General features: G+C 41.6%; 1 protein-coding gene across 6 annotated transcripts; it reads left to right on the forward strand.

Annotated features, from left to right (window-relative positions):
• The first annotated feature begins 3 nt into the window (after positions 1 to 3).
• LOC111141180 (NGG1 interacting factor 3 like 1) lies at positions 4 to 26,265 on the forward strand. Of its 6 annotated transcripts, none has more exons than XM_022493577.1 (7): positions 4 to 523; positions 2,776 to 3,179; positions 4,018 to 4,180; positions 8,969 to 9,095; positions 10,696 to 10,834; positions 19,032 to 19,115; positions 23,794 to 25,057. In XM_022493577.1, the coding sequence occupies exons 2-7, from the start codon at positions 2,825 to 2,827 to the stop codon at positions 23,976 to 23,978; spliced, it is 1,053 nt and encodes a 350-aa protein (XP_022349285.1). In that variant the 5' UTR covers positions 4 to 523; positions 2,776 to 2,824; the 3' UTR covers positions 23,979 to 25,057. The 6 variants fall into 6 exon arrangements, 4 of the variants coding, with proteins under 4 accessions (XP_022349285.1, XP_022349276.1, XP_022349295.1 ...); XM_022493568.1 differs by lacking the exon at positions 4 to 523 and adding an exon at positions 1,133 to 1,149 and having other exon boundaries at positions 2,722 to 3,179; XM_022493587.1 differs by lacking the exon at positions 4 to 523 and adding an exon at positions 1,137 to 1,149.
• The last annotated feature ends 785 nt before the right edge of the window (positions 26,266 to 27,050 follow it).

A 27,050-nucleotide genomic window follows, 5' to 3' on the forward strand; every position in this document is an offset into this window, starting at 1 on the left:
GAAAACGTGTCTCTATTCCCGAAAGAGAAAACTATGTTTATTTTCCTCTCAACTCACACATGCTCATTTTTACTGCATTTTTAAAAGAAAACGTCTCGAACAGCACCCCCAAGTAGTAAAAATCTGACTATGGAAACGATGAGAACCTTCCTGACTCAAGCCCCTCAATCTCTCACTTACTCCTATTCAAAAGCCTCCCTGCAACTCCTGCAAGTCAGGTACATTTCCACCTTGGGGTCTAGACACTGAGTGTTCTCCCTCTGGAGTACTTAAACTCAGACGTCTGGACAGTTACATCCCTCACGTCCAAGTCTCTGCTCAAAAGTCAGGTCTCACTGGCCTGATAACTCTATTTAAAACTGCCTTCACTCTAGGACCTGCCCAATTATCTTCTCCTATAGCACTTACCAATAATACGCTATAAATTTTTCTAAATGAGTCTGTTCCAACACCACCCTCCCCGCCCGGTATGCTCACTTGAAGCAGCCCAAGAAGCAAAACAAAGAGCTTAGCAAGAATCTCGGTAAGTGAATGAGACTGAGTGATGTTACTTACCACTTCAGCTAGCACAGCTGTTGTTGAAACAAGAAAAAAATCCCTTGCATATACCCACGTTTCGAAGTTAGTCTTCGGGCTACCGGAAGTCGAGCGCGGCACCCATTAGAGAGTACGCCCCTCACCTCCTCGCCTCGGTTTACCTCCTCCTTCCTTCCCATTTCAAACCAAAATGACTACAGCTAGGAAGACAATGTAATTTATCCTCACCTGGTACCTTTTGACAGCGAAAGAGCGCTCTTTTAGTAAGTGTACAAGGACACGAAACGTAAACCGGAACCATTCCGCGCAACCTCTAGCAATGCCTTGGGCTCCGACGTAAAACGGGGAGGACCAGTTCCGCCCGGCTCCTTCCCATCCCATCCTGCAGTGCCAAGAGGCCCTGCGCAGGACCGGAAGTAGTGAGTGCAGTTCGTGGCGGGCGTGTGGTTAGTGCTCGCTGTGGAGGTTATGAGGGTGCTTCTGGGAGGGAAGGCGGAGGAGGAGACGCGCAGGAAATTTGTCTGTAGCTTGAGGGCATAGGGCGCTAGTGGGGTAGGAGTGCCTACTCAGGAGCTTCGGGCTGGGTCTCGCCTCTTCATTGTCCTGGAAAAGGTCTGAAGTGGGACTAAAATGGGGAGGTATCTGAAGTCACGGAGCAGGGTGCAGTTTGCAGGCTGTAAAGTGGTCCATACTATTGTCGCTTAAAAACAGTGCTGACGCTGGGCATTGTTCCCAGCTGTACGGTTACATCTCGACCACACTGTAAGCGGGGCACGGTTATTTTTATTCTACGGTGGGCGAAACAACAGACGTTAGGAGATGGGTTACACGGCTGCGGCTCTGGGAGTCGGTCTGGTTTCAGGGTGGGTGCTTCTGCCCACCCGCTGTGCCGCCTCCCGTGGTTAATTGCGGCGTCAAGCCACGCAGCCTCGCAGTTTCCTGATCTGTGAAATGGAGGGTGTTCTCTGTTATTTTGAAGGGCTCTTTCAACTTTAGCAGTACATAACTCAAAACTGTGGTGGGCCACTAGGGCTTTACTTTCACGCCTGCCAGATTTCTAAGAGTCTGGAGAGCGGGGCGGTATCAGTACTTGGAATCCGGAGAAGGAAAGTGTTGTAAGGACCTTTAGAAGATCTTCAAGAGCCTGGGGCGCCTGGGTGGCTCAGTGGGTTAAAGCCTCTGCCTTCGGCTCAGGTCGTGATCCCGGAGTCATGGGATCGAGCGAGCCGCGTCGGGCTATCTGCTCAGCGGGGAGCCTGCTTCCCTTCCTCTCTCTCTGCCAGCCTCTCTGCCTACTTGTGATCTCTCTCTCCGTCAAATAAAAAAAAAAAAAAAAAAAGAAGAAGAAGAAGATCTTCAAGATCCCAGGCTCCAGTGGGTTTTGGAGGCTCCGCATCATTTCAAATCAGATTCTGAATAAGACACACATGTCGTAGTAAATGTTTTTTGCTGAAAAAGTACATTTTTCTTCTTTTAAAAGATTTTATTTGACACAGCGAGACAGTGGGAGATGCTTAACGACTGGGCCCCTCAGGCCCCCCTGAAAGAGTGCATTTTTCAACAAATTTGTTAAATATTTTTGTGGAAATACTTGGTTTTGAAATTACGATTATCTGGTTAAATTTACGTTGGCTACGCTTATCTTGTCAGTTATGCATACTATGAATGCTTTTCTTCAAAAATAGAAATGTTCCTGGATTCTAATTGAAGTTGAGTGTTAGTTTTGTATAGGGCTTAGACACTGAAAAGGTTTTTTGAGAAGCTTTATTTTGGAAGTTGAAGGAGTCTTGGAAGAAAGGGTGGTATTTAGAGAACTGGAGAAGGGAGGAGAGTTGTTGAAGCAAGAATGGGGAGAACAAGAATCAGGGCTTGTGTGAGGTCCAGGAAATGGGGAGGAACATTTTGTGTATCATGTACCAAGCTCATGCTAGGTGACTTACACATATTAATTCATTTGCTCCTGTGAATGGCCTCTGATGTAGGTTATAGTGTCTCCCATTTTGTAAATGAGAAAATAACCTCAGGTTAAATGAGTTATCTAAGATATCGTGTGATGGTAAGTGGCAGAATTAGTATTTGAACCTAGGAATATGTCACTACAGCTCTTTTGCTCCTTTGCTTTGCTCCCTTGAAGGTCCAGGCCTAAAGTGTGTCTGTGTACCATTTTCTGTGTTTTGACTTCAGATACTCAGTTTTGCCTGATTTCTGTATGTTGTCATCTGTACGCCTCATTCGCAGAACAGTCCGGCTTGTTCATTCCCCAGTCTGCAATCCGTCCCGCTCCTTCATGGATTTGAAGGTGCTCGTTTCTTCCTTGAATGACTTCGCGTCCCTCTCACTTGCTGAGAGTTGGGACAATGTCGGGTTACTGGTGGAACCAAGCCCACCACACACCGTACACACTCTCTTTCTTACCATTGACTTGACCGAGCAAGTAATGGAGGAGGCACTGCAGAAGAAGGTGGATCTCATTCTCTCCTACCACCCACCCATCTTCCGACCCCTGAAGCATATAACCTGGAAAACCTGGAAGGAGCGCCTGGTGATCCGGGCTCTGGAAAACAGAGTCGGTATTTACTCTCCTCACACAGCCTATGATGCTTCACCCCAGGGAGTCAACAGCTGGTTGGCTAAAGGGCTTGGTGAGAAGCCTCTTATTCTTTCCTGTTTACTATTTTCCCTACAAATGCTTTGAAATTTTAGAATGTCTTTCCAAAAGAATTTTAACTGCTTTAGCTGTGGGTACCATGATTTTATTTTTATATATTTAAAAATAATGTGAAATCTGGCACCTGTATTTGATAAATGAAATTTTTATCCTTAACGAATAAGGAAAGCAGTCTTCATTGCTGGATTGAGCTTTGGGAGTCCTCACTCAAGTGTCACAGTGCCTAGCACCCAGAAGTTTGAGAAGTGCTTGTTAAATTGAGTCCAGAGCTCAGGCCTCTCCAGAATATACTTCATGCGTCAGTTAAATAGACCTCAGAGTTTTAATGAATGCTTACTCCTGCCCAGTACAATGAAGGACTTTAGCCTATGTGTTTTAGTTTTACTTTTAGTAAGTTACTTTAGTTTACTCGTTTGGGGCTGAAGCTTTTATGATTGTATAACCTGGATTAATGTGGTCAAGTAGGCTATGAGCATTTGCAACCAGAATGATGGTTTACATGAATAAATTTAGGAAGCAGTCACAAATTCCGTATATCCTCTAAGTATTCATGAGTCAAGTTTTTGTGTTATTTAAGAGTCTTCTGGAAAATAATTCTGAAAACAAATTGATTTTGTATGTACGAAATCCTACATGATGGGGATTTAAGTATATAGGATTTTAGTGTATATGTAAGAGATGTGTATGCATGTGTGTTACATAAATATCTGAGAATTGATCTTTAAAAACTCATTTCCTTAAAAATATTGCCCATAACAGTTTATCTTTTTAATTAAAAAAACAAAAACAAAAACCCACCATTTTTTCCCTAGGAGTTTGCACCTCCAGGCCCATACATCCTTCCAAAGCTCCCACCTACCCCACAGTGGGGACGCACAGGGTCGAATTCAGTGTTAACAGCACCGAAGACCTGGACAAAGTCATTTCTGCAGTAAAAGAAATTGCAGATGTTTCTGTCACTTCTTTTTCTACAAGGTACGATATATTTTTCTCCTTTTTAATGTATATTTATCTGTATGGATCTCCATTATAAATTCTATAACCCTGCTATTTAGATCTATTTTCCCCCAGAGTGGGTTTCTAGGGCAGCACACTTCTCATCCGCATGTGGTGTTCCATGGGGTCTTTTCAAAACAGTAAAAATGACAAGTAACACTGTTTTCTATGTGGGAGGGACTGTGCTACACCTTTTGCTTATAATATTTCTAATCCTCCTGATAATGTTAAAAGGTGGTTTTTTACCTGAGAGTATATAGATAAACCCTATTGATAACACTGATTACATGGATTTACTTTCAGTTTCTAGTAAATCAGTGATTCCCAAGCACTTTTTTTTTTTTTAAGATTTTATTTATTTGACAGACAAAGATCACAAGTAGGCAGAGAAGCAGGCAGAGAGAGGAGGAAGCAGGCTCCCCGCTGAGCAGAGAGCCCGATGCAGGGCTCGATTCCAGGACTGTGAGATCATGACCTGAGCTGAAGGCAGAGGCTTAACCCACTGAGCTACCTAGGCGCCCCTCCCAAGCACTTTTAAAAATTTTATTTATTTTTGGGCATCTGGGTGGCTCAGTCCATTAAGCTTCTGCCTTTGGCTCAGGTCATGATCTCAGGGTCTTAGGATCGAGCCCTGCATTGGGCTCCCTGCTCAGTGGGGAGCCTGCTTCTCCCTCTCCTACTCCACCTGCTTGTGTTCCCTCTCTTGCTGTGTCTCTCTTTGTCAAACAATAAATAAAATCTTAAAAAAAAAAAAGTCTCTTATGGTTTGCCTCCTTCTCTGTTTTCATCTTATTTTATTTTTCCTTCCCTTCCCCTGTGTTCATCTGTTTTGTTTCTAAAATTCTACATACCAGTGAAGTCGTACGGTATTTGTCTTCTCTTATTTTGCTTAGCATAATACTCTAGTTCGTCTACATAGGTACAAATGGCAAGATTTCATTATTTTTGATGGCCGAGTAATAGTCCATTATAGATATGTACCATGTTTTCTTTATCCATTTATTTGTTGATGGACATCTCGGCTCTTTTTGTATTTTGGCTATTGTGGACACTGCTGCTATAAACATTGGGGTACATGTACCACTTCCAATCACTGTTTCTATCCTTTAGATAAATACCTAGTAGTGCAATTGCTGGGTTGTAGGGGAGTTCTATTTTTAAGTTTCTGAGGAACTCGGTACTATTTTCCAGAGTGGCTGCACCCAGTTTGCATTCACAACAACAGTGCAAGAGGGTTCCCCTTTCTCCAAGTCCTCCTGAATACTTTAAAGGGAAAAACAAACAGACCATTCAGGTGTCTCTTATAAGGCCAATCATTTATTTAGGGCAGAGATACCAAAATGGTGCCTCATAGAAGGTTTCCTTTGAAGCTGATTTATCCTCATGCCTTTTGAAACATGTTAAAAGACAAGTTATACAAAGCTGGAACTTAATAATTGTTTAACAAACAAAAATAAAGGGGCGCCTGATCTCAGGTCATGGGTCCTGGGATCAAGCCCCACGTCAGGCTCTCTGCTCAGAGGGAGCCTGCTTCCTCCTGTCTCTCTCTCTTCCTGCCTCTCTGCCTACTTGTGATCTCTGTCTGTCAAATAAATAAATAAATAAAATCTTAAAAAAAAAAAAGATTTTAATAAAATGGAAATCTATATCAGGCTACAACAAAAAGTGATTCTTTCATAAGTGGTTTGATTTTGTTTTGTTTTTAAAGATTTTATTTATTTGAGAATGAGCAAGCATGTGTGTGCACACACAAGCGGGGCGGGGCAGAGGGAGTGGGAGATAAGCAGACTCCTTCCCGAGCAGGGAGCCCAATGTGGGGCTCAGTCCCAGGACCATGAAATCATGACCTGGGCCAAAGTCAGATGCTTAATCCACTGAGCCAATGAGGTGCCTCTTAAGAGAGGTTTTTAAGTGTAGACCTTTTATAATTGAAAATGTTTTTTAATAGTGTTGAGGAATTTAAAGACTCTCAAGAGAAATTATAGGACTTTATAGATTCCAATAATGGCGGTCTTGTACCTTATTGAAATACTGTGTAAGTACTGATATTAAAAGACAGTGATACAAATAAAATTTCAAACAATACAGAATTTCTCCTTGTTCCTTTTACTCAAGTCCTATATCTTCAGTGCAAATGATCTTTTCCCTGTTTTCAGAGAAGTGGGTATCTTTCCATACAAATACAGGGATCTGAAGAAATGTATAGTTTTTTGGTTGTTTTCCCCCACTTAATTAAATTATATGCTGTATTTGTCTTTCTTATTACCAGGGTGTCTTAGAGATCATCCCATATAGTTATAGATGATCTCTTTGCCTGATGTGTAATGTTTCTTATTTTAGATGTACCAGGTTTCTTTTTTTTTTTAAAGATTTTATTTATTTATTTGAGAGAGAGAGACAGAGAGAGCATGAGCGAGGAGAAGGTCAGAGAAGCAGAATCCCCGTGGAGCTGGAAGCCTGATGCGGGACTCGATCCCGGGACTCCAGGATCATGACCTGAGCCGAAGGCAGTTGTCCAACCAACTGAGCCACCCAGGCGTCCCTAGATGTACCGGGTTTCTTTAAGTATTCTTCTTCCTAACTGATGAGCTTCCCTCCCACTTCCCCCCCCCCCCCCGGCAACTGATGCACATTTGGTTTTAGTTTTTCCCTATTACAGGTAATATCTGGGTTTTACCATTAGATTGGGGTCCAGGCAGTTTTTCCTTTTTCTTTCAAACTCCACAGATGATTCTAGTGTTGACAACTACTCTTCCAGATTCTTTTTTTTTTTTTTTTTAAGATTTTATTTATTTATTTGACAGAGATCACGAGTAGGCAGAGAGTCAGGCAGAGAGAGAGAGGGGGGAAGCAGACTCCCTGCTGAGCAGAGAGCCCGACATGGGGCTTGATCCCAGGACCCTGAGATCATGACCTGAGCCGAAAGCAGAGGCTTTAACCCACTGAGCCACCCAGGCCCCCCCCCCCCCTTCCAGATTCTTTTAAGGTGTCTTTTAGTTCTAGACTTCTATGATTATATTTAGAGTTTATGGTTAAATAGGGAACTTTCCTGATGCCAGTCTTTTTGGAGAGGCTGTATGGCATTGCTTTTCAGAGGGTGACTCAGGGAGCCCCTACATCAATGTTAATGGGATGCTTATGAAAAATGCATATTTTTGGCTTTTCATCCTAGATCTATGTAACTAGAATAGAGTTTGCTTGAAAATCTGTCCCGGAGGGCGCCTGGGTGGCTCAGTTGGTTAAGTGACTGCTTTTGGCTCAGGTCATGATCCTGGAGTCCCGGGATCAAGTCCCGCATCGGGCTCCCAGCTCCACGGGGAGTCTGCTTCTCTCTCTGACCTTCTCCTCGCTCATACTCTCTCACTGTCTCTCTCTCAAATAAAGTATTTAAAAAAAAAAAAATCTGTCCCGGAGAATCTTGTATTCAGTGATATTTGAAAGTTAACTTCCGTAGGGCCTTAAAAAAATGCAGTTTGCTGTAGTCCCATTCATAGAAATTCTTTTTCACTGGATCTGTGCAAGAGTCCAGCAGCTATCATTTTAAGAAGGTAGCAGATTGCTGATGCACCCCTGGAATTAAGAGTAGTTCTGTAACAGGGCTCCTGGAAGGCTCAGTAGGTTAAGCATCTGCCTTTGGCTCAAGTCATGATTCCGGGGTCCTAGGATCAAGCCCTGCATCAGGCTCCATGCTCAGTGGAGAGTCTGCTTCTTCCTCTCCTGCTTCTCCTGCTCTGTGCTGCCTCTCTCTCTCTCTCTGTCAAATAAATAAAATTAAAAAAAAACAATAGTTCTGTAATAATGGTTTCAAAATGAGGTCCCTGGGTCAGCAACATCAGCATCACCTGGAACTTGTTAGAAAGGTACATTCTCAGATCACAACCTAGAACTACTGAATCTGGGGGGTAGAGCTCAGCAATCTGTGTTTTATTAAGTCTACAGGGAGATTTTGTGGTGCCTGGGTTGCTCCTGGGTTAAGCATCTGACTCTTGGTTTCCGCTCAGGTGGTGATCTCAGGGTCATGAGAGTAAGCCCCATGTTGGGATCTGCACTGAACACAGAGACTGCTTGAGATTTTCTCTCCCTCTTCTCTCTCTCTCACATAAATGAATCTTAAAAAAGAAGTTTACAAGAAGAATTTGATGCATACAGAAGTTTTTTGGTTTTTTTTTTTAATATTTTATTTATTTATTTAACAGAGAGATCACAAGTAGGCAGAGAGGCAGGGAGAGAGAGGTGAGGGAGCAGGCTCCCTGCGGAGCAGAGAGCCTGATGCGGGGCTCAATCCCAGGGCCCTGAGATCATGACCTGAGATGAGGGCAGAGGCTTAACCCTCTGAGCTACCCAGGCGCCCCTGATGCATACGGAAGTTTGAGAAATACTGTTCTAGAAAATAGTTTGATTTGGGATCGAATCTTAAATTTCATGGAATCTAATCTCTTTTACAGGAGTTGTAAAATGAATTGTTTAAAAATACATTTCATGGGTCACCTGGGTGGCTCGATCGGTTAAGTGCCTGGTTAAGCATCTTTCTCTTGGTTTCCGCTCAGGTCACAACGATCTTAGAGTGACGAGACCGAGCCTCTTGGCAGCGAGGTCCAAGCTCAGCCCAAAGTCTGGGATTCTCCCTCCCTCTCCCTCTGCCCCTTTTGTGAGCACGTGCTTGTGCGTGCTCGCTCTCAAATAAATAAATAAAATCTTTACGAAAAATAAAATACATTTCACTTACATTTATCCTAAAGGAGCAAGTTATTATTTTTTTTTTTATAGGACTGATGATGAGGAGCAAACACGGATTAGTCTGAACTGTAGTCAGGAGGCTTTGATGCAAGTGGTGGCTTTTCTTTCCCAGAGCAGACAGTTCTATCAGAAGACTGAAATTCTGTCACTGGAGAAGGTAATAAAAATACATTACTGTGCATTTTTGTTTGACAGTTTCTTTTGTAGATTGGTAGATCGACAGGCTATGATAACTGTTACTTAAAGAAGCACAAGGTGGTATAGAGTGCGTAAAACATCCTGAAAAAATAAACTGAGAAAGGGAGACATGCCAGGAGTGGAAAACTGTTGGTAAATGTCTCAGTCCATTTGGGCTGCTGTAACACATTTGGGCTGCTATGACAAAATACCCCAGACTAGATAGCTTGTGAACAACAGAAATTCTTTTTCTCACAGTTCTGGAGGCTAGGAAGTCCAAGATAACAGTACCAACAGTTTTGGAGTGGTGGCTGGTGAGGGCCTACTTCCTGGTTCATCAGCGGCACCTTCTCTCTGCGTTCTCACATAAAAGGAAGGACTAGGGGTACCTCTTGGAGCACTATTGTATAAGCGAATCCCATCATGTGGGCTCCCCACTTATGACTTAAGTACCCCCCAAATACCTCCTCATAGGGCTCCACCTCCTAATACCATCACCTTTGGGCGTTAGGATTTCAACATTTGAATTTGTGTGGGGGCAGAAACATTTGGGTCATAGCAGTGCAGGACTTAAAAAAAAAAAAAGAAGTTCTGATGTGGGGTCACCTGGGTGGCTCAGTCCATTAAGTGTCCAACTCTTGCTTTTGGTTCGGGTCATGATCTCAGGGTCATGAGGTGCGGCTCCACACTGGGTGTGGATCCTGCTCAAGACTCTCCCTCCCCAGCTCATATATCCATGCTCTCTCAAAAAAAAAAAAAAAAGAATATAAAATAATTTTTGAAATTCTGGTTTTTTTTTTTTTTTAAGATTAAAAAAACTTATTTAGTTGAGAGAGCAAGAGAGAGCTCACGAGCAGGGTGAGAGGCAGAGGGAGAAGCAGACTCCCCACTGAACAGGGAGCTGGATGCAAGGTTCAATCCCAGGACTCCAGGATCATGACCTGGGCTAAAGGCAGATGCTTAACTGACTGAGCCATCCAGATGCCCCTGAAGTTTCTGTTTTTTATCGTTAAGTGCGGTTGTCACCCCATATTACAGAGCACTACTTTCTAGGGTTAGAGACTCAGTTCCAGGTTCCAGGTTCTATCTCTTTTATACCCTCCGCCTGGACCATTTTATTTGCTCCTTTAACCTGATTGCTGTTTGTATAATGATTCCTATATCTTGATTTTCTGGCTCAGAATGCTTTCTTAAGGTAAAAAGTTAAAAAACAAACTCATATTTCCAGGGACTCTCTGACATTTTCCTCTTAATGGATCCCACAGGTACTTCAATATATACAATTACTGACCTTATTCCCTGTATCACCCCTTTATTTATTTTTATTTTTTAGAGACAGCATGAACACCTGTGAGAGCAGGGGTTGGAGGGAGGGGCAGAGAGAGGGAGAGGGAGAGAATTTGCTTTTCCAGAAGTCTGAGCTCGTAGAAGTCAGAGAATGTCTTCGTCAGGTTTCCATCCCCAGGCTTTAGCCTGGTGCTGACATGCTAAGCTCCCAGTGTGCATGTTTTCTTCTCATCACGTGCTGTTTGTTTACTAGGACGAAGATGAACAGTTTTTCTAACTTTGTTTCTCCTCAGCCTCTGCTCCTGCATGCTGGAATGGGACGGTTATGCACACTGGATGAATCTGTTTCCTTGGCTACCATGATTGAGCGAATCAAAAGGCACCTTAAACTACCTCATGTTCGCCTTGCTCTTGGGGTAGGAAGGACCTTAGGTAAATATGTACCATTTATTTGTCCTGTGCATTTACTAAGTAGTATTATATAGTGTTTGGGCAAAAGTTGAAGTTCTTGGTTATATTAATATAAGTGACAGGAAACATGTTAGTTCATGGGAGATGACTGGTTTCTTTTATCAGTCAGGATAGACTAGATTATGCAGTGGTAAACATCTTACTGTCAAATAAGATTTATGTCTCTCTCATATTTACTGTTCATTTCAAGTCAGCAGAAGTCTCCTCACCGCAGACTTATTGCTATTGTAGGGAGGTAGTTTTAGAGGGTCTTAGACCATATTCTAGTGTGGAAATGATCCATTTTCTGTTCAACTCATTGTCCAGAATTAATCACATTGCCAGGACAAGTCAGGACATGAAATGCAGTCCTACCATGGACCAAGAGGAGAGCCGGAAATTATTATTGCTCAAATTAACAATGCAAATGTTATATTTTACCATATGGTGATATTTTATATAGTGAGGTGCAGAGTGACCCACTGCAGTTTGAGTCTTGTAGCCACTGTCTTGTCTTTTGGCTTTTCCCAGTATTTTGGGGAACAAAGAATGTTTGTTGGACTCCTACAGTGAGCTTAGCAGTGTACGGAATGTCCTAAGTATGCGAATTCCCGCTGCAAAGGCAGGGGTAGAGCATAATTGTTGAGTGGATCCTGAATGCCGTGGATTCAGATTTCTGTGTCCTGTTTGCTGCATAACTTTGACAGGTCAGTGAACACCTCTGTGTCATGGTAGTCTCATCTATAAGAACTGCAGTAAAAGTAATAAAACCTTACTCATCGAGTTAGTATAATCCATGTGACAGGGCACAGTGACTGGCGTACATTAAGTATAGTACATGCTAACTGTTAGTTATATGGAAGGTATTATTATTCCTATTATATTACAGGTGATAAAATTGAGGTTCAGACAAATAGGTAACTTAGTCTACAGACAACTCATGGGAGTTAGTGTCCAAAGAAAATGGATGGCAGAGATGGGATTTGATTTCTGATCCAACTCCAGAGCTGCTTTTTAAATTTTTTTCTTTCAGACTTCAGAGTTTTATTGTACTTATTTCTTGATTGACTTAATTTTTGAAAGATTTATCTCTTTATTTGGGGGAGAGAGAGCATGCATGCGTATGGGCGTGCATGGAACGTGGGGAGGGGCAGAGGGAGAGGCAGAGACAATCCCAAGCAGACTTTGCACTGAGCAAAGTGGAGCCCAGTGTGGGTCTTGATCTCATGACCCCTAAGATCATGAAGCAAGTTAAAACCAAGAGTCGGATGCTTAGCCACCTGTGCCAACCTGGTGCCCCTGTTTTATTTATTTTTTAATTGAAGTATACTTAACAATGTTAGGTTAGTTTCAGGTGTACAACATAATTATTCAACAAGTCTGTAGATTATGCTCTGCTCACGAAGTGTGACTACCCATCTGTCACCACACAATAGTATTACGATACCATTAACCACATTTCCTGTGCTGTACCTTTTGTCCCCGTGACTTATTCATTCTATAACTGGACGTGTCTCCTGCCCGCCGCACAGACTTTGCCTGTCCCTCTCCCCTCTGGCCGCCATCTGTTCTCTATATTTATGGGTCTCCTGCTTTTTGTTTATTTCTTTTGTTTGCTTTAAATATTTTATTTATTTGTTTTTTGACAGAGAAAGACAGTGAGAGGGGGAACCCAAGCAGGGGGAGTGGGCGAGGGAGAAGCAGGCTTCCTGCAGAGCAGGGAGCCCAATGCGGGGCTCGATCCCAGGACCCTGGGATCATGACCTGAGCCGAAGGCAGACGCTTAACAACTGAGCCACCCAGGGGCCCCTCTTTTTTTTAAAGATTCCATGTGTGATTCCTCATGGTATTTGTCTTTCTCTGTCTGACTTTTATTTTACTTAGTGTAATACCTTCTAGGTCCATCCGTATCGTTGCAAGTGGCAGGATCTCCTTTTTTGTGGCAGAGTAATGTTTCATTATGTATACTTACCACATCGCCTTGGTCCATTTATCTATTAATGAGCATTTGGGTTGCTTCCTTAGCTTGGCTGTGGTAAATAATGCTGCCGTAAACATAGGGGTGCATATGTCTTTTCAAGTTAGTGTTTTTATTTTCTATGCATAAATACTCAGTAGTGGAATTACTGGGTCATATGGTATTCCTATTTTTATTTTTTTTGTGGAACCTCCGTACTGTTTTCCACAGTGGCTGCACCAGTTTGCATTCCCACCAATAGTATGTGAAGGTTCCTTTTTCTCCCATCCTCACCAACACTTGTTATTTCTTGTCTTCTTGAGTTCATCCTTTCTGACAGATGTGAATGATACCTCCTTGTGGTTTCGATGTGCATTTCTCTGATGATGAGTTATGTTTACTATCTCATCATGTGTTTATTGGCCATCTGTATGTCTTTGAAAAAATTGTTCAGGTTTTCTGGCCATTTAAATTGGACTATGTGGGTTTTGTTTTTTTTTTTTTTTTTTAGTTGTATAATTTCTTTATGTATTTTGGATGTTAATTTGTTATTGGATTTATCACTGCAAATATCTATTCCCTTTTAGTAAATTGCCTCTTCATTTTGTTGGTGGTTTCCTTTGCTGTGCAAAAGTTTGTTTGTTTTTTAATTAAGATTTTATTTTTTTGAGAGAGACAATGGAGCAGGAGAGTGAGCACAAGCAGGGTGAGGGGCAGGAGAGGCAGACTCCCTGATGAGCAGGGATTTCCCCATGTGGGGCTCGATCATGGACTCCAGGATCTTGACCTGAGCCGAAAGCAGATGCTTAACCAACTGAGCCATTCAGGCATGCCTGTGCAAAAACTTTTTATTTTGGTGTAGTCGCAAAAGTTAATTTTTGCTTTTGTTTACCTTGCTTCAGGAGATCTATCTAGAAAAGTATTGTTAAGGCCAATGTAAGAGAAATTACTGCCTATGTTTTCTTTTAGGAGTTTTATGGTTTCAGGTCTTACATTTATGTTTTTAATCCATCTTGAGTTTATTTTTGTGTTGGTGTAAGACACAGGTCCAGTTTCATTCTTTTGCAGGTAACTGTCCAGTTTTCCCAGCATCATTTGTTAAACAGACTTCTTCCCATTGCATATTCTTGCCTCCTTTGTTGAAGATTAATTGAGCATATATAAATGTAGGTTTATTTCTGGGCTCTACTCAATTCCATTGATCTAGGTGTCTGTTTTTGTGCCAGTACCATACTGTTTTCATTATTAAGCCTTTGTGGTATGTCTTGAAATTAGGAAGTGTGATGCCTCTAGCTTTGTTCTTTCTCAAGAGTGCTTTGGCTATTCGAGACTTTGATGATTCCATACAAATTTGAGTATTATTTGTTCTAGTTTCATGAACAGTCCTGTTGGTATCTTGATAGGGATTGCATGGAATCTGTAGATTGCTTTTGGCAGTATGGACATTTTAACAGTATTCTTCAAATCCATGATAATGGAATGTCTTCCCATTTGTGTCATCTTCAGTATCTTAAATCAGTGTTTTATAGTTTTCAGAGTATAGGACTTTGACCTCATTGGTTAAGTTTATTCCTATTTTATTTTTGGTGCAATTGTAAATGGAATTGTTTCCTTAATTTCTTTTTCTGCTACTTCATTATTAGTGTATAGAAATGTAACAGATTCCTGCATATTAATTTTGTATTTTACAACATTATTGAATTCATTTATTATTTTAATGGTTTTTTGGTGGAGTCTTGGGTGTTTTTTTGTTGTTGTTGTTGTTGTTTTTAAAGATTTTATTTATTTATTTTACAGAGAGATCAGAAGTAGGCAGAGAGGCAGGCAGAGAGAGAGGGGGAAGCAGGCTCCCCACTGAGCAGAGAGCCCTATGTAGGGCTCGATCCCAGGACCCCGAGATCATGACCTGAGCCAAAGGCAGAGGTTCAACCCACTGAGCCACACAGGTGCCCCTTGGGGTTTTTCTTATGTATACTATTACATCACCGACAGAGTTTTATTCCTTCCTTATCAATTTGGATATCTTTTATTTCTTGTTTGATTGCTATGACTACAGCTTATGGTGGCTAGAGTGGGCATTCATGTCTTATTCCTGATGTTAGAGGAAAAGTTTTTAGTTTTTCACCATTGAGTATGATGTTAGCTGTGGGTTTTTCATATATGGCCTTTATTATGTTGAGGAATGTTTCCTCTAAACCCACTTTATTGAGCAGATGTTGAATTTTGTCCATTGACTTTTCCTCACCTCTTGAATGATCATCCAATTTTTATCCTTCGCTTTGTTAATGTGGTGTATTAACATTGATTTTATGACTATTCAAGCATCCTTGCGTCTTTGGAATAAATGCTGCTTGATTGTGGTGAATGCATTTTTGACTGTGGTTGGCTAATGTTTTATTGAGGATTTTTGCATCTATGTTCAGTGAGGATTTTGGCCTCTAGTTTGGGAGTGTCTTTGGTTTTGGAATCGAAGTAATGCTGGCCTTGTAGAATGTATTTGGAAGACTTCCTTCCTCTTCTATTTTTTGGAATAGTTTGGGGGAGAATAAGTATTAACTCTTCTTTAAGTGTTTGGTAGAATTCACCTGTAAATTCATCTAGACTTGTATTTGTTGGGAGTTTTTTGATTACCAATTCAGTTCCATTACTAGTAAATCAGTCTGTTCAGATTTTCTATTTATTCCTGATTCAATATTGGAAGATTGTGTATTTCCAGGAGTTCATCCATTTCTTCTGGGTTGTTCAGTTTGTTGGCATGTAGTTTTTCAAAGTAGTGTCTCATCTTTTGTGTTTCTGTTGTGTCAGTTTTTACTTCTCTTTCATTTGTGATTTTTAAGATTTGGGTCCTTTCTGTTTTTCTTGAGTCTGGCCAAAGTTTTATCAATTTTGTTTACCTTTTCAAAGAGACGCCTCTTGGTTTCATTGATCTTTCCTATTGTTTGAGCCTTTTTTTTTTTTTTTTTTTTTTTTAGTCTTTTTCATTTATTTCTGCTCTGATCTTTTGTTTCATTCCTCTACTGACCTTGGGTTTTGTTCTTTTTTTAGTTCCTTTAAGTATAAGGTTAGATTGCTTACTTCAGATATTTCTTGTTTCTTGAGGTAGGCGTGTATCACTGTAAATTTTCCTTTAGAATTGCTTTTACTGTGTCTCAGATTTTGCACCATTGTGCTTTCATTTCTATTTGTCTCTCTGTATTTTTTAATTTTCTTTGATTTCTTTGTTGACCCATTGGTTAAGTTTTCTTAAGTTGTTTGTGTCTTCTTCCCATTTTTTTTCTTGTGGTTGATTTCTAGTTTCTTGCCTTGTGGTCGGAAAAGATGGATGATACAACTTCATTCTTCTCAAACATATTGAGACTTTGGGATGCCTGGGTGGCTCAGATGGTTAAGTATTTGCCTTAAGCTCAGGTCATGACCCCAGAGTCCTGGGATCAAGCCCCACATCAGGCTCCCTGCTCAGAGGGGAGCCTGCTTCTCCCTCTCCTTCTACTGCTCCCACTGCTTGTGCTCTCTTGATGTATGTCATGCTGAAATCAAGAATTGGCTGCCCAATTGACTGAGACACCCAGGTGCCCCACTTGGAACTCATTTTAAAAGGACTTCTTGGGGCGCCTGGGTGGCTCAGTGGTTTAAGCCTCTGCCTTCGGCTCAGGTCATGATCCCAGGGTCCTGGGATTGAGCCCCGCATCGGGCTCTCTGCTCAGAGGGAACCTGCTTCCTCCTCTCTCTGTCTCTGCCTGCCTCTCTGCCTACTTGTGATCTCTCTGTGTCAAATAATTAAATAAAATCTTTTAAAAAAATTTTTTAAAAAAAGGACTTCTTCTTTACTCCCTCCTCCATGTTTTTTTGTATACATTATCTTATTTTACATATTTTTCTTCATAACTTTCTTCTAATTGGGTCTTTTTCCTTTTTTTTAAATTTATTTATTTATTTATTTATTTGACAGACAGAGATCACAAGGAGGCAGAGAGGCAGGCGGAGAGAGAGGGGGAAGCAGGCTCTCCACTGAGCAGAGAGCCCGATGTGGGGCTCGATCCCAGGACCCTGAGATCATGACCCGAGCCAAAGGCAGAGGCTTAACCCACTGAGCCACCCAGGTGCCCCAAATTGGGTCTTTTTCTTAACCGCCTCAAAAAGTTCTTTGACATTTTTTGTAAGTCTGGTTTAGTGGTGATGAGCTCCTTTGGGAAGCTCATTTTATCTCCTTCAAATCTGAATGATAATCTTGCTGGGTAGATTATTCTTGATGGTAGGTTTTTTTTTCCATTTAGCACTTTATGTCATCAACATTCCCTTTTGGCCTGCAAAATTTCTGCTGGAAATCAGCTGATAAAATTCTCTTTTAGTCTGACATTTCAATTATTATGTGTCATGGTATGGGCCTCCTTGGCTTCATCTTGTTTGGAACTCTGTTTCCTTCTGGTCAGGGAAGTTTTCAGCTATTGTTTCTTCAAATAAGTTTTCTGACTCTTTCTTTCTCTCTTCTCCTTCTGGGACACACATAATGCTAATGTTTGTTAGCTTGATGTTGTTGAAAAGATCCATTACCATATCCTCATTTTAAAAGATGGTTTTCTTTTTGCCGTTCTGGTTGGCTGTGCTCCATCACCCTGTTTTGCAGATTGCTGATCCATGCTTCTGCACACAATAATCTGTTGATTCCCTCGAGTGTATTTTTCATTTCAGTTCTATTTTTCAACCCTGATAGATTTTTGTTTTCTGGCTCTATGTTGAAGTTTTCACTGAGTACTTCCACTTTCCTCTCATTATGACCATTACTTTAAACTTTGCTTGGCATTTTACTTAACTGTGTCTCATCTAGTTCTTTTTCTGAGGTTTCGTCTTGTTCTTTCGTTGGGAATTTATTCCTCAGTCTTCTTGTTTTGCTTGACTTTCTGTGTTCATTTCTATGAATTAGGTGGAACAGCTGCTTCTAACCTTGAAGGGATGGTCTTGTGTATGACCATCCCTGTGTAGGCTGTGTGTGCCCAGTGGCTTTGGCTGGGTGGAGCGGTGTCGGGCATGGGCTTGGAATCCCAGGGCACTCTCTGTTGGGGCTGTCCTAGTGGGATGGCAGGAGCTAAAGTGGGCATGGACTGGGACGGTCCTGAGGCTCTCAGAGAATGCCCTGACAGGACAGCTGTAGGTGAAGTGGGTGCACACTGGGGTGTCCCTCAGCTCTTGGTGTAGAGGACATCCCAACAGGGTAACTGAAGCTGAAGTGGGTGTAAAGCTAGTGTCCCAGGGTGCTCTGTGCAGGGGGTGCCTCGGAGGGGCAGCTGGAGCGGTGGTGGTGCATGGGCTGGGGAGGTCCCAAGGGGCTTTATGCAGGGGGCACCCTGGCAGGACAGCTGTAGCTGAAGTGGGTAAAGGCCTGGGGATCCTGGGACTCTCCATGCAGAGGGTGCCCTCAGCCACTCTTTTAAAGCACCCCTAGGAGTGCCTGTGTGGCTCAGTCACTTAAGCATCTGACTCTAGATTTCGGCTCAGGTCATGATCTCAGGGTCCTGGGATGGAGTCCCGTGTCAGGCTCCCTGTTCAGTGGGGGGTGTGCTTGAGGATTCTCTCTCCCTCCGCCCCAACCCTGCGCACATGTGCATGCACTCTCTCTCTTTCAAATCAGTAAATCTAAAATACCTCTAATGGAGTGATCACTAATGAAGTATCCATTCTAGAACCCTATTTCTAGGGTGAAATACTTGTAGATTTGGGCTTCAAAGCTTCTGTCGTTTTACTCTTCAACTCTTCAAAGGTTGTTCTTTTAGAGTAAGTCTATTTAAAAATATATGTCAAATCAATTTGGTAGCATTCCTTTAAGTAGCTGTTTTGGTTCCTCACTTGAGAACAGTGACAGTACCTGCCTACCTCTCTCTGTTGCCCGGAAACCCAGGAGAGGTCACTTTACCTTGCAGCAGGGACAAAGCCTAGCCACGCAGTTAGCACTGTTCAGTGGTGCCTTACGTGGGCTTGTGCAGCCGCGTATGTCTGAAGAAATAACAGCCCTGTGTTGGGTTATCTATGCAATATCAAAAAATAATCTGCTTGTTTCTGTGAAGACATGTTTTGTTACTTTTTAAAACTCAGTAAGCAAAGTTCTTGTACTGGTGATGAGACCAGGATTGAAGTCTGCATTATGTGAAGGATTCTTGGTACAAATTACAGTGTTAAAATGAAGGGGAATTGTAAAGTATTGGTCTTCTTGTTTCTTTTATTTTGAAGAGTCTCCAGTCAAAGTCGTGGCCCTGTGCGCTGGTTCTGGGAGCAAGGTGCTGCAGGGGACAGAGGCTGACCTTTACCTCGCAGGTAGGACGTGTTTGGGTCTCCTTTTCTTTTCATGTGTGTATCCTTCCCCAACCTTGGTTTATGTTTTATGAGATAAAACATAGATTTTAGAACAGCACTTGGTAGATAAATGGGTCTAATAACTATTGCTTGAACCTGAACTAAACAGGAACGACACTGAAATTGGAGACAGGCCATATTTTTTGTAGAGGGAGAAAAAATCATTTAGCAATTTATTATTAGATTATATAAAAGACTGATGTTGAGCATTTATTTAACCTGTCTTCTTTCCTACACGATTCATGTCAGTTAATTGGACACCTTCTACCCTCCCACCTTAGCCAGAAAATGGTTCTTACTCAGCCCTACAGTCCGTCATTAGCTCCTATCAGCTCTAGCTCCAGAATCTTCATAGAGCCTTTCCTTTTCTCTCTACTCAGGCATCATCGCCTACTTGAAATACTTCATCAAGTCACTAATCTTGGTCTTCCACATATGCCCCCCAAATGAACTGTTCTTCACAAGTATAAATTTATTGGGTATGATACTATCCTAGCTACAAAGCCTTCGGCGATTTCCTTTATGTGTCGCCTTTTTAGGCAAGCCTAAATGTTCGTTCTCTTCCTTGCGGCCTCTGCTTATGCGGTTTTCTCTGGCTAGAATGTCTTTCTGGCCCCTTCCTTTACACTTCAGTGATAAGCTCAGATACCTCCTCAGAGAAACGTTTCCTGTCACTGACTCCTGCCCTGATGGTCACGCCTTCCTCTCCAGTCCCCGTCGCTTTGTCCTTCAGCTCCAGGATGCATTACTGTGGGACAGTCATTGTTTGGCCCCCAGGCGTTACTTTCTGTCATAGGGGAAAGCATCTGACAGGTGACCTGGCCTCTCATTCAGAGGATTTGGAGGCACCTTGTACACTTCCTGATACCAGCTGCATTTCCACCTCTGTTCCTCCTTGGGGTTAAGAGAGCGGGAGTTAAGAATTAACTTTTTCCAGGGCACCTGGCTGGCTCAGTCAGTAAGAGTATGTAACGTTTGGTCTCAGGGTTGTAAGTTCAAGCCCCATGTTGGGTATAGAGATTACTTAAAATCTTTAAAAAAAATTACTTTTTTGACTTCTAGGACCGGAATCGAGGGTCTTAACCCCCATGGCTACTTCCTAGGCCTTTGCATTGTTACTCTTTTCCTGCCCCCCATGTCCATGTCCCTTATTATCTGTCTAGCACACCCTCCTTCAGAGGCTGCTGGACTTAATACTGTCACATCTGGAAGTGTAGCGGAGCAGTATCTGAGCTTATTAAAAACGTACACAACCACTACCTGTTTTCTATTCTTCTAAAGATATAAAATTTTTATAAGTCCTCAAACTTGTACCAGATTGAAATAAACTTCCAGTGTATAAATAATTTGACAAAATAGCTTGTAGCATTATATGACTATTTAATTTTAATATTTATTTTAATTTTTAAAATATTTATTAGCATGAAAGCAAGCGGGGAAGGGGTAGAGGAGAGAATCTTCAAGCAGACAGTCTGCTGAGCATAGAGACCAACCTGGGGCCCTATCCCACAGCCCTGAGATCATGACCTGAGCTGAAACCAAGAGTTGGACGCTTAACCAACTGAGCATTTAACTGACTTTAAAACAGTCATGGGGGCACCTGGGTGGCTCATTTGGTTAAGTGTTTGACTCTTGGTTTTGGCTCATGTCATGATCTCGGGGTCATGGGATCGGACCCCGCATCAGGCTCCCTGCTCAGCAGGGAGTCTGCGTGTCTCCCTCTCCCTCTGCTCTTCCCCTTACTCTCTCTTTCTCTCTCTCTGTTAAATAAATAAGTAAATCTTTTAAAAATGATATGAATTATAACATTTTACTTTGAAAGAATTTCAGATCTGTAGAAAGTTGCAAGGATAGTACAATAAACTTTCGTATGCCCTTCACTTAAGATTACTAATGGTTATAGGGGCATCTGGGTGGCTTAGTCAGTTAAACATCCGATTCTTGATCTCAGCTCAAGTCTTGATTTCACGGTCGTTCAAGCCCCATGTTGGGCCCCACACTGGGCAAAGAGCTACTTAAATAAATGAATAATAAAGATCAGTAATGGTTATATTTTGCCACATCTGCACATTCTGTGTCATATACACGTTATATATGTCTGCATGTATATATATGTGTGTGTATAAATATCTATGGGTGTGTGTACAAATATATTTCTACTTACATGTTTCCCCCAAAACCATTTTAAAATAAATTGTATATATGACCTTTTGTCTTATCCCTAAATACCTCAGCATATGTGTCCTAAGAATGAAGATATTATATGACCATGGACAGTGATCAAATATAGGAATTTAATATTGTTAAAACATTTATTTAATATGTCATCTATCTGGAATGCTTCTTTGTCCAGAGCACTGGCATTTTTAAGGGTACAGACCATTTGTTTTGTGGCATATCTCTGTTTGGCACCTGTGATTGTTTTCTTATAAATAATGACTTTTTTTTTTTTTTTAAGATTTTATTTATTTGAGAGCATGAGAGAAGGGAGGGTCAGGAGAAGCAGACTCCCTGCCAAGCAGGGAGCTCATTGTGGGACTCGATCCCAGGACTCTAGGATCATGACCTGAGCCGAAGGCAGTTGCTTAACCAACTGAGCCACCCAGGCGCCCAAATAATGACCTTCTTAAAACTAGGTGTTTTGTTTTGTTTTGTTTTTTAATTACTAAGCAGTATGTGCATAAGGTAAATTAATGTGATTCAAAATTGTTAAAATAGTCTTCCTATCTGGTTATTTGGGGAAGTACAAAGTGTCTTCTTATCTGGCTGACCTTGGACGTCTGTGATCTGTGAGGTACCACTTTGAGTATAACTTTAGGGATAAAAAGCACCAGCTCAGAGACCACACACACAGGCCTCCGCTGATGTTCGTCACTCCGCCTTTGAGCAGAGCATGGTAGTATCAGGTCGTTAGGGTAATATTGTGGGAAGACCAGCAGATTGGGAGCTTGCTCCTTGCAGGTATAAATCCTCTCATTTGCTCTTTCTTCCCCAGCTACCCTTCCAGCTGGGCTTCTCCCCGCCTTGCCTTCGGCTGTTACTGTGGAGTCTTTGCAGAGTCTCCGCTTTCATGCCTTCTTAGAGCCTTTGTAAAATACTCCAGGCCACTAGACTTGTCTCTCCTGAAGCACAGCTTCTAGGTGGGCCCATTAGGGTCTTCTTTCTATTACAGATTTAAATACTTACTGTTACAGATGAAGATGTTTTAGGCGCCCCTGGGTGGCTCAGTAGGTTAAGCGTCTGACCCTTGGTTTCAGCTCAGGTGGTGATCTCAGTGTCGCGAGGCAGGCACTGCACTCAGCTGGCAGTCTGCTTGAGATTTTCTCTTTCCCTCTGCCCCTCTGCTCTTGCGTCCTCTCTGTAAAATAAATAATAAAATCTTTAAAAAAATGAATAAAAATTATTCTATACATGAAATTTCATGTATTGAGGAGCAGGGTGAAGTGTGGGGGGTTGGAAATCTCTCAGGGGAAAAAATGTTATTTTTCTCCTTAAGAACCTTCTCTCAATTTTTTATGCTTTTAGGGCTTTAAACATATTTCAGAATTATGCTTATTATGAGTAAGCCAAATTGTGCAGTGTCTTTTTGCTATTAAATTTGAAGTTATCAGGGTTGTGGGTGGCTCAGTGGGTCAGATGTCTGCCTTTGGCTCAGGTCATGATCACAGGGTTCTGGAATTGAGCCCCGCATTGGGCTCCCTGCTTAGTGGAGAGTCTGCTTCTCCCTCTCCTCCCCACTCATGGCCTCTGTCACTATTTCTGTCTCTCTGCCTCTCATTTAAATAAATAAAATCTTTAAAAAAAATTTTGAAGTCATCAGATTCACAAATGGGGTTTTTAAAAATTCAGAACACTTGAGTTTTCCCAAAATCTGTTTACAAAAGATGAGATCCTCTTCTACCAATAACTTCAGAATTTCTAGAAATTTTGCCTAGGTCAAAGGAAAATAAATGCCCTGTTTTTATTTATTTATTTTTTTACCTTGTCTTTAATTTAGAAATAGCCTTAAAACTCATTTCATCTTTATGAATTAGACTGGAGTTGATACTGAAAAATTTGGTGTTCACAAAGCATAAAGGAGTCTTTGGGAAGTATACCTAGGATTTTCTGGAGGTATTTGTTATTTAATATTTATATGAGAGAGTTTTCTGAAAGCCCCATTTCATTTAACAGTGGTCATTTATTTTATAATGGAAACGTTTGTATTTTTTTTTTTTTTAAGTAGGCTTCAGGCCCAGCATGGAACCCAATGCAGGGCTCAAATTCATAACCCTGAGCCTAGCAGAGATGAAGAGTCAGAGAAGCTTAACCAGTGAGCACCCCCACCACCCAGGGGCCCCAAATGGAAGCATTTTGAATGGACGTTCTTACGGGTCTGGCAGTAGGAGATACTGTTGCATATGTGGCTTTTCGATTGTTTTCAACGGGCCACAGAGAAAGAATTTGGAATTCTCTGTGGGATGGCCTGTCTCTCTCTAAATTGGAGGACATGGAAGAAAACCTGTACCTAACTTTCTAGATGTGTGTGTAAAGTTCTGCTTTTTACACAGTGCGAACTTGGAGTTTCTGCAGTGGTGGTTCGGCACCCGGCAGACTGCTTGTCTGGTATTTACGTATTTGCCCTTTCCTCTGGTGGCAGGTGAGATGTCCCACCATGATGTTCTGGATGCCGCGTCCCAAGGGATAACTGTCATCCTCTGTGAACACAGCAACACCGAACGAGGCTTTCTTTCTGATCTTCGAGATATGCTGCGTGCTCACTTGGAAAACAAGATTGATATTATCCTGTCAGAGGCAGACAGAGACCCTCTTTGTGTGGTATAGAGCATACTGGAGTAGCAGGAGGACAGCCCGAGCCTGAATGCATAACGTGAATCAGTGCAGCTCGAATCCTCCTGGAAGAACGTCTTAGAATGTACATTATTTCTGGTTTGTAAATCTGCTTCCTCAAATGTTCTGTAGCTCATATGGTAAAAATCGTAACAGTGACCATTCAGGAACAAGTATTCATTATAAGAGGAATTAAGATGATTATACAATGTAAATCGTATTTCATTATAAACTCCTGGAAAGATTCACTAAAATCTGTTTACTTAACATTCTGGGGAAGTTGCTCAAGCAGTCTTCTCCTTAGCTTACTTATAGATGGGATGTGTTGTTCTAGATATTTCTGCCCTTGGTTAGTTTAGAAATATACTTTAAAAAACTTGAGATTGGAACACTTATTTCTAGATAGTGGCCTCTAGGGGGTGATAAGGTCTTGTCTCTATGTTCCCATTTATAGATCACTAATCTTTGACCTTCTGATTTCAGAATCAGGATGAGGTTTTGTTTTTTTGTTCTTTAATATACATGATCATTATTCATGACTATTTTATTGCTTTTTAGGTAACTTACCTGAAATTTTACTAGTAATACAGAAAGATAGCTTTTAGAATAATCCCAGTTATCATGCAATATTAATTTCATGCTAGGCATTCTCGGGTATGTTATAAACACTTTCAGTCTGTAGAAACAAGAATGTGGGTATTATGATTTCCATTTTACAGATGATTACACTGAAACAGGGTATGGAGTTTGCCCGAGACCACGTGGCTAGGAAATGATGGGAGTTTGAACACAAACTCAGGTAGTCTGGTTCCAGAGTCTGTGTTCTTAACTGCTGCTTAATGACCAGTGATGATAAACCTGATAGAGGAGATATGTAGGAAATCCTGAAGGAGAAATCCATTTTAACTGGGATTTTTCTCTGGGAGGTATGGGAGGTTTTTCTTTTGAATTCTGTCAGATTTCCAGTTGTTCTGGGGAGTTTTTTTCTTTGGTAATGACAAAAGCCAGTCTTCTAAAATACTGTCTAAGGGGCGCCTGGGTGGCTCAGGAGATTAAAGCCTCTGCCTTTGGCTCAGGTCATGATCCCAGGGTCCTGGGATCGAGCCAGGCTCTCTGCTTAGTGGGGATCCTGCTTCCTGCCTCTCAGACTACTTGTGATCTGTCAAATAAATAAATTTAAAAAATAAAATACTGTCTAAGATGAGAAAGGAAAGAATTTTACATTTATTCTGTAGGACCCTTTTCCTACCAGTCATCTCCTGGAGGATTTGGGATCCGAACTTACAAATTATTCTTGGTGGTTCACCTGTAATATTGATTCACCACAGAAAAAAACAATAGGACTGAGTCTTTAGAAAATAGGACTGAGCCTTTAGAAACGCCCCCCAATTCAAGGGTGGGAGGAGGAGCCAGGAGAGGAGGTGGGAGGAGAATCAGCAAAGCATCAGAAGCCAAGTAGAAAGCTTTGATGAGGGATGGCCGACCTCAAAAGTCGAGCCAATGGAGAGCCCACAGCTTCGAGACTCTGGATGGCATTTTCCTTAGTCATTGCTTGTGTTCTTTGTGCTGGGCCCATGAAGATGCGGGAGTAGGACAAAAGTTTGGATGATTCCGAGTTTATTGTAATTACCTATGTTAAAGATATGCAGAGGGCTTATAGGGAAGGTTTCCTGGGGACATGGGGAGGGTAGAATTCAGTCAAGAGGTAGAGCTTGTACAAACACTAGTGTAGAGAAACAGCACAATTCATTGAAAGAGCCCAAGTAAGTCATCCATTGTTAGGACAGAAAGCAGAGGCAGAAATGATATGGTCAGAGACGCTGCTTAATAGCTTGGGGGCAGTGATTCTTAAACCTTTTTTTTCCATTATGGCACACTGAAGGTAAGACATGATTTCACCTTTAACTAAAATTATTAGTCCTGAAGGTTGTGGATTAAAAATTTATGATTGGACATGCTTATTGCCAAATTGTTTTTGTTTTTTTTTTTTTCTTAAAGAATGCCATTGTTACCACAATTGTTAAAGTTTATTTGCTAACATTTCTGAATAACTAAAAATACCCCCAAATATGTCCTCTGGAGTTTTTTAAAATTAAAGTATCACCAAAGATGAATTATTTTCACTTGTCAAATTTTCTGAACTGTTAACTTTAAGGTGTTGATTGTTTAATTATATATCTCATTGCTTTTCACACTTTAATGTGCAGAAGAATGTATGGAGATTTTTTTTTTTTTAAGATTTTACTTATTTGACAGGGAGAAAGCAGAAGGAGAGGGAGAAGCAGGCTCCCCATTGAGCAAGGAGGCCGATGCAGGACTCAATCCCAGGACTACTGAGATCATGACCTGAGCTGAAGGCAGATGCTTAACCGACTGAGCCACCCAGGCGCCCAGAGACGTGGTTTACAAATGCAGACTGATTCAGAAGCTCGAGTGGGGCCCAAGCACTTCTGTGTTCCCAAGAGAATGCTGCTGCCATCAAGGACCACACGTTAGGTAGCAAAAGTAAAGATTGTGACCTAAACACGTGGGCAGGCTCTCTGCCAAGATTGTTAGGAGAATGTGATAATTAGCTTTCTATTTAAAGTCACATTTTCCTTAGCATCGGTTATTTCAAACTTATTTCCAGCGTATTAAGACTACTGTAACTTTTAATGCTATTAACAGCCCATATTTCTTCCTTCACATTCCTTACAACTCCTCTATCTGGCACAGAGCCTTCTACATAGGAAGGGTTCAACAAACATGAATGAGAATGTTTTTTTGTTTTTTTTTTTGTTTTTTTTTTTAAGATTTTATTTATTTATTTGACAGAGAGATCACAAGCAGGCAGAGAGGCAGGCAGAGAGAGAGGAGGAAGCAGGCTCCCCTAGACAGCAGAGAGCCCGATGCGGGGCTCGATCCCAGGACTCTGAGATCATGACCTGAGCCGAAGGCAGCAGCTTAACCCACTGAGCCACCCAGGCGCCCCTATGAATGAGAATGTTTTAACAGCAATTTGAAATCTCAAAAGGTAGGACTCTCCTAAGGGGGTAGTTGGGTAATTACAGAAAGCCCAAGAACAAA

The sequence above is a fragment of the Enhydra lutris genome, unplaced genomic scaffold, assembly GCF_002288905.1.
Source record: "Enhydra lutris kenyoni isolate GAN:26980312 unplaced genomic scaffold, ASM228890v2 scaffoldscaffold1, whole genome shotgun sequence".
NCBI lineage: Eukaryota > Metazoa > Chordata > Mammalia > Carnivora > Mustelidae > Enhydra > Enhydra lutris.

Coding starts and splice junctions, on each gene's coding strand:
- LOC111141180 (XM_022493568.1), top strand. CDS start 2,747: ATGTTGTCATCTGTACGCCTCATTCGCAGAACAGTCCGGCTTGTTCAT. Junction 10,835..19,031: donor TGGGGTAGGAAGGACCTTAG/GTAAATATGTAC, acceptor TTTATTTTGAAG/AGTCTCCAGTCAAAGTCGTG. Junction 19,116..23,793: donor GGCTGACCTTTACCTCGCAG/GTAGGACGTGTT, acceptor CTCTGGTGGCAG/GTGAGATGTCCCACCATGAT.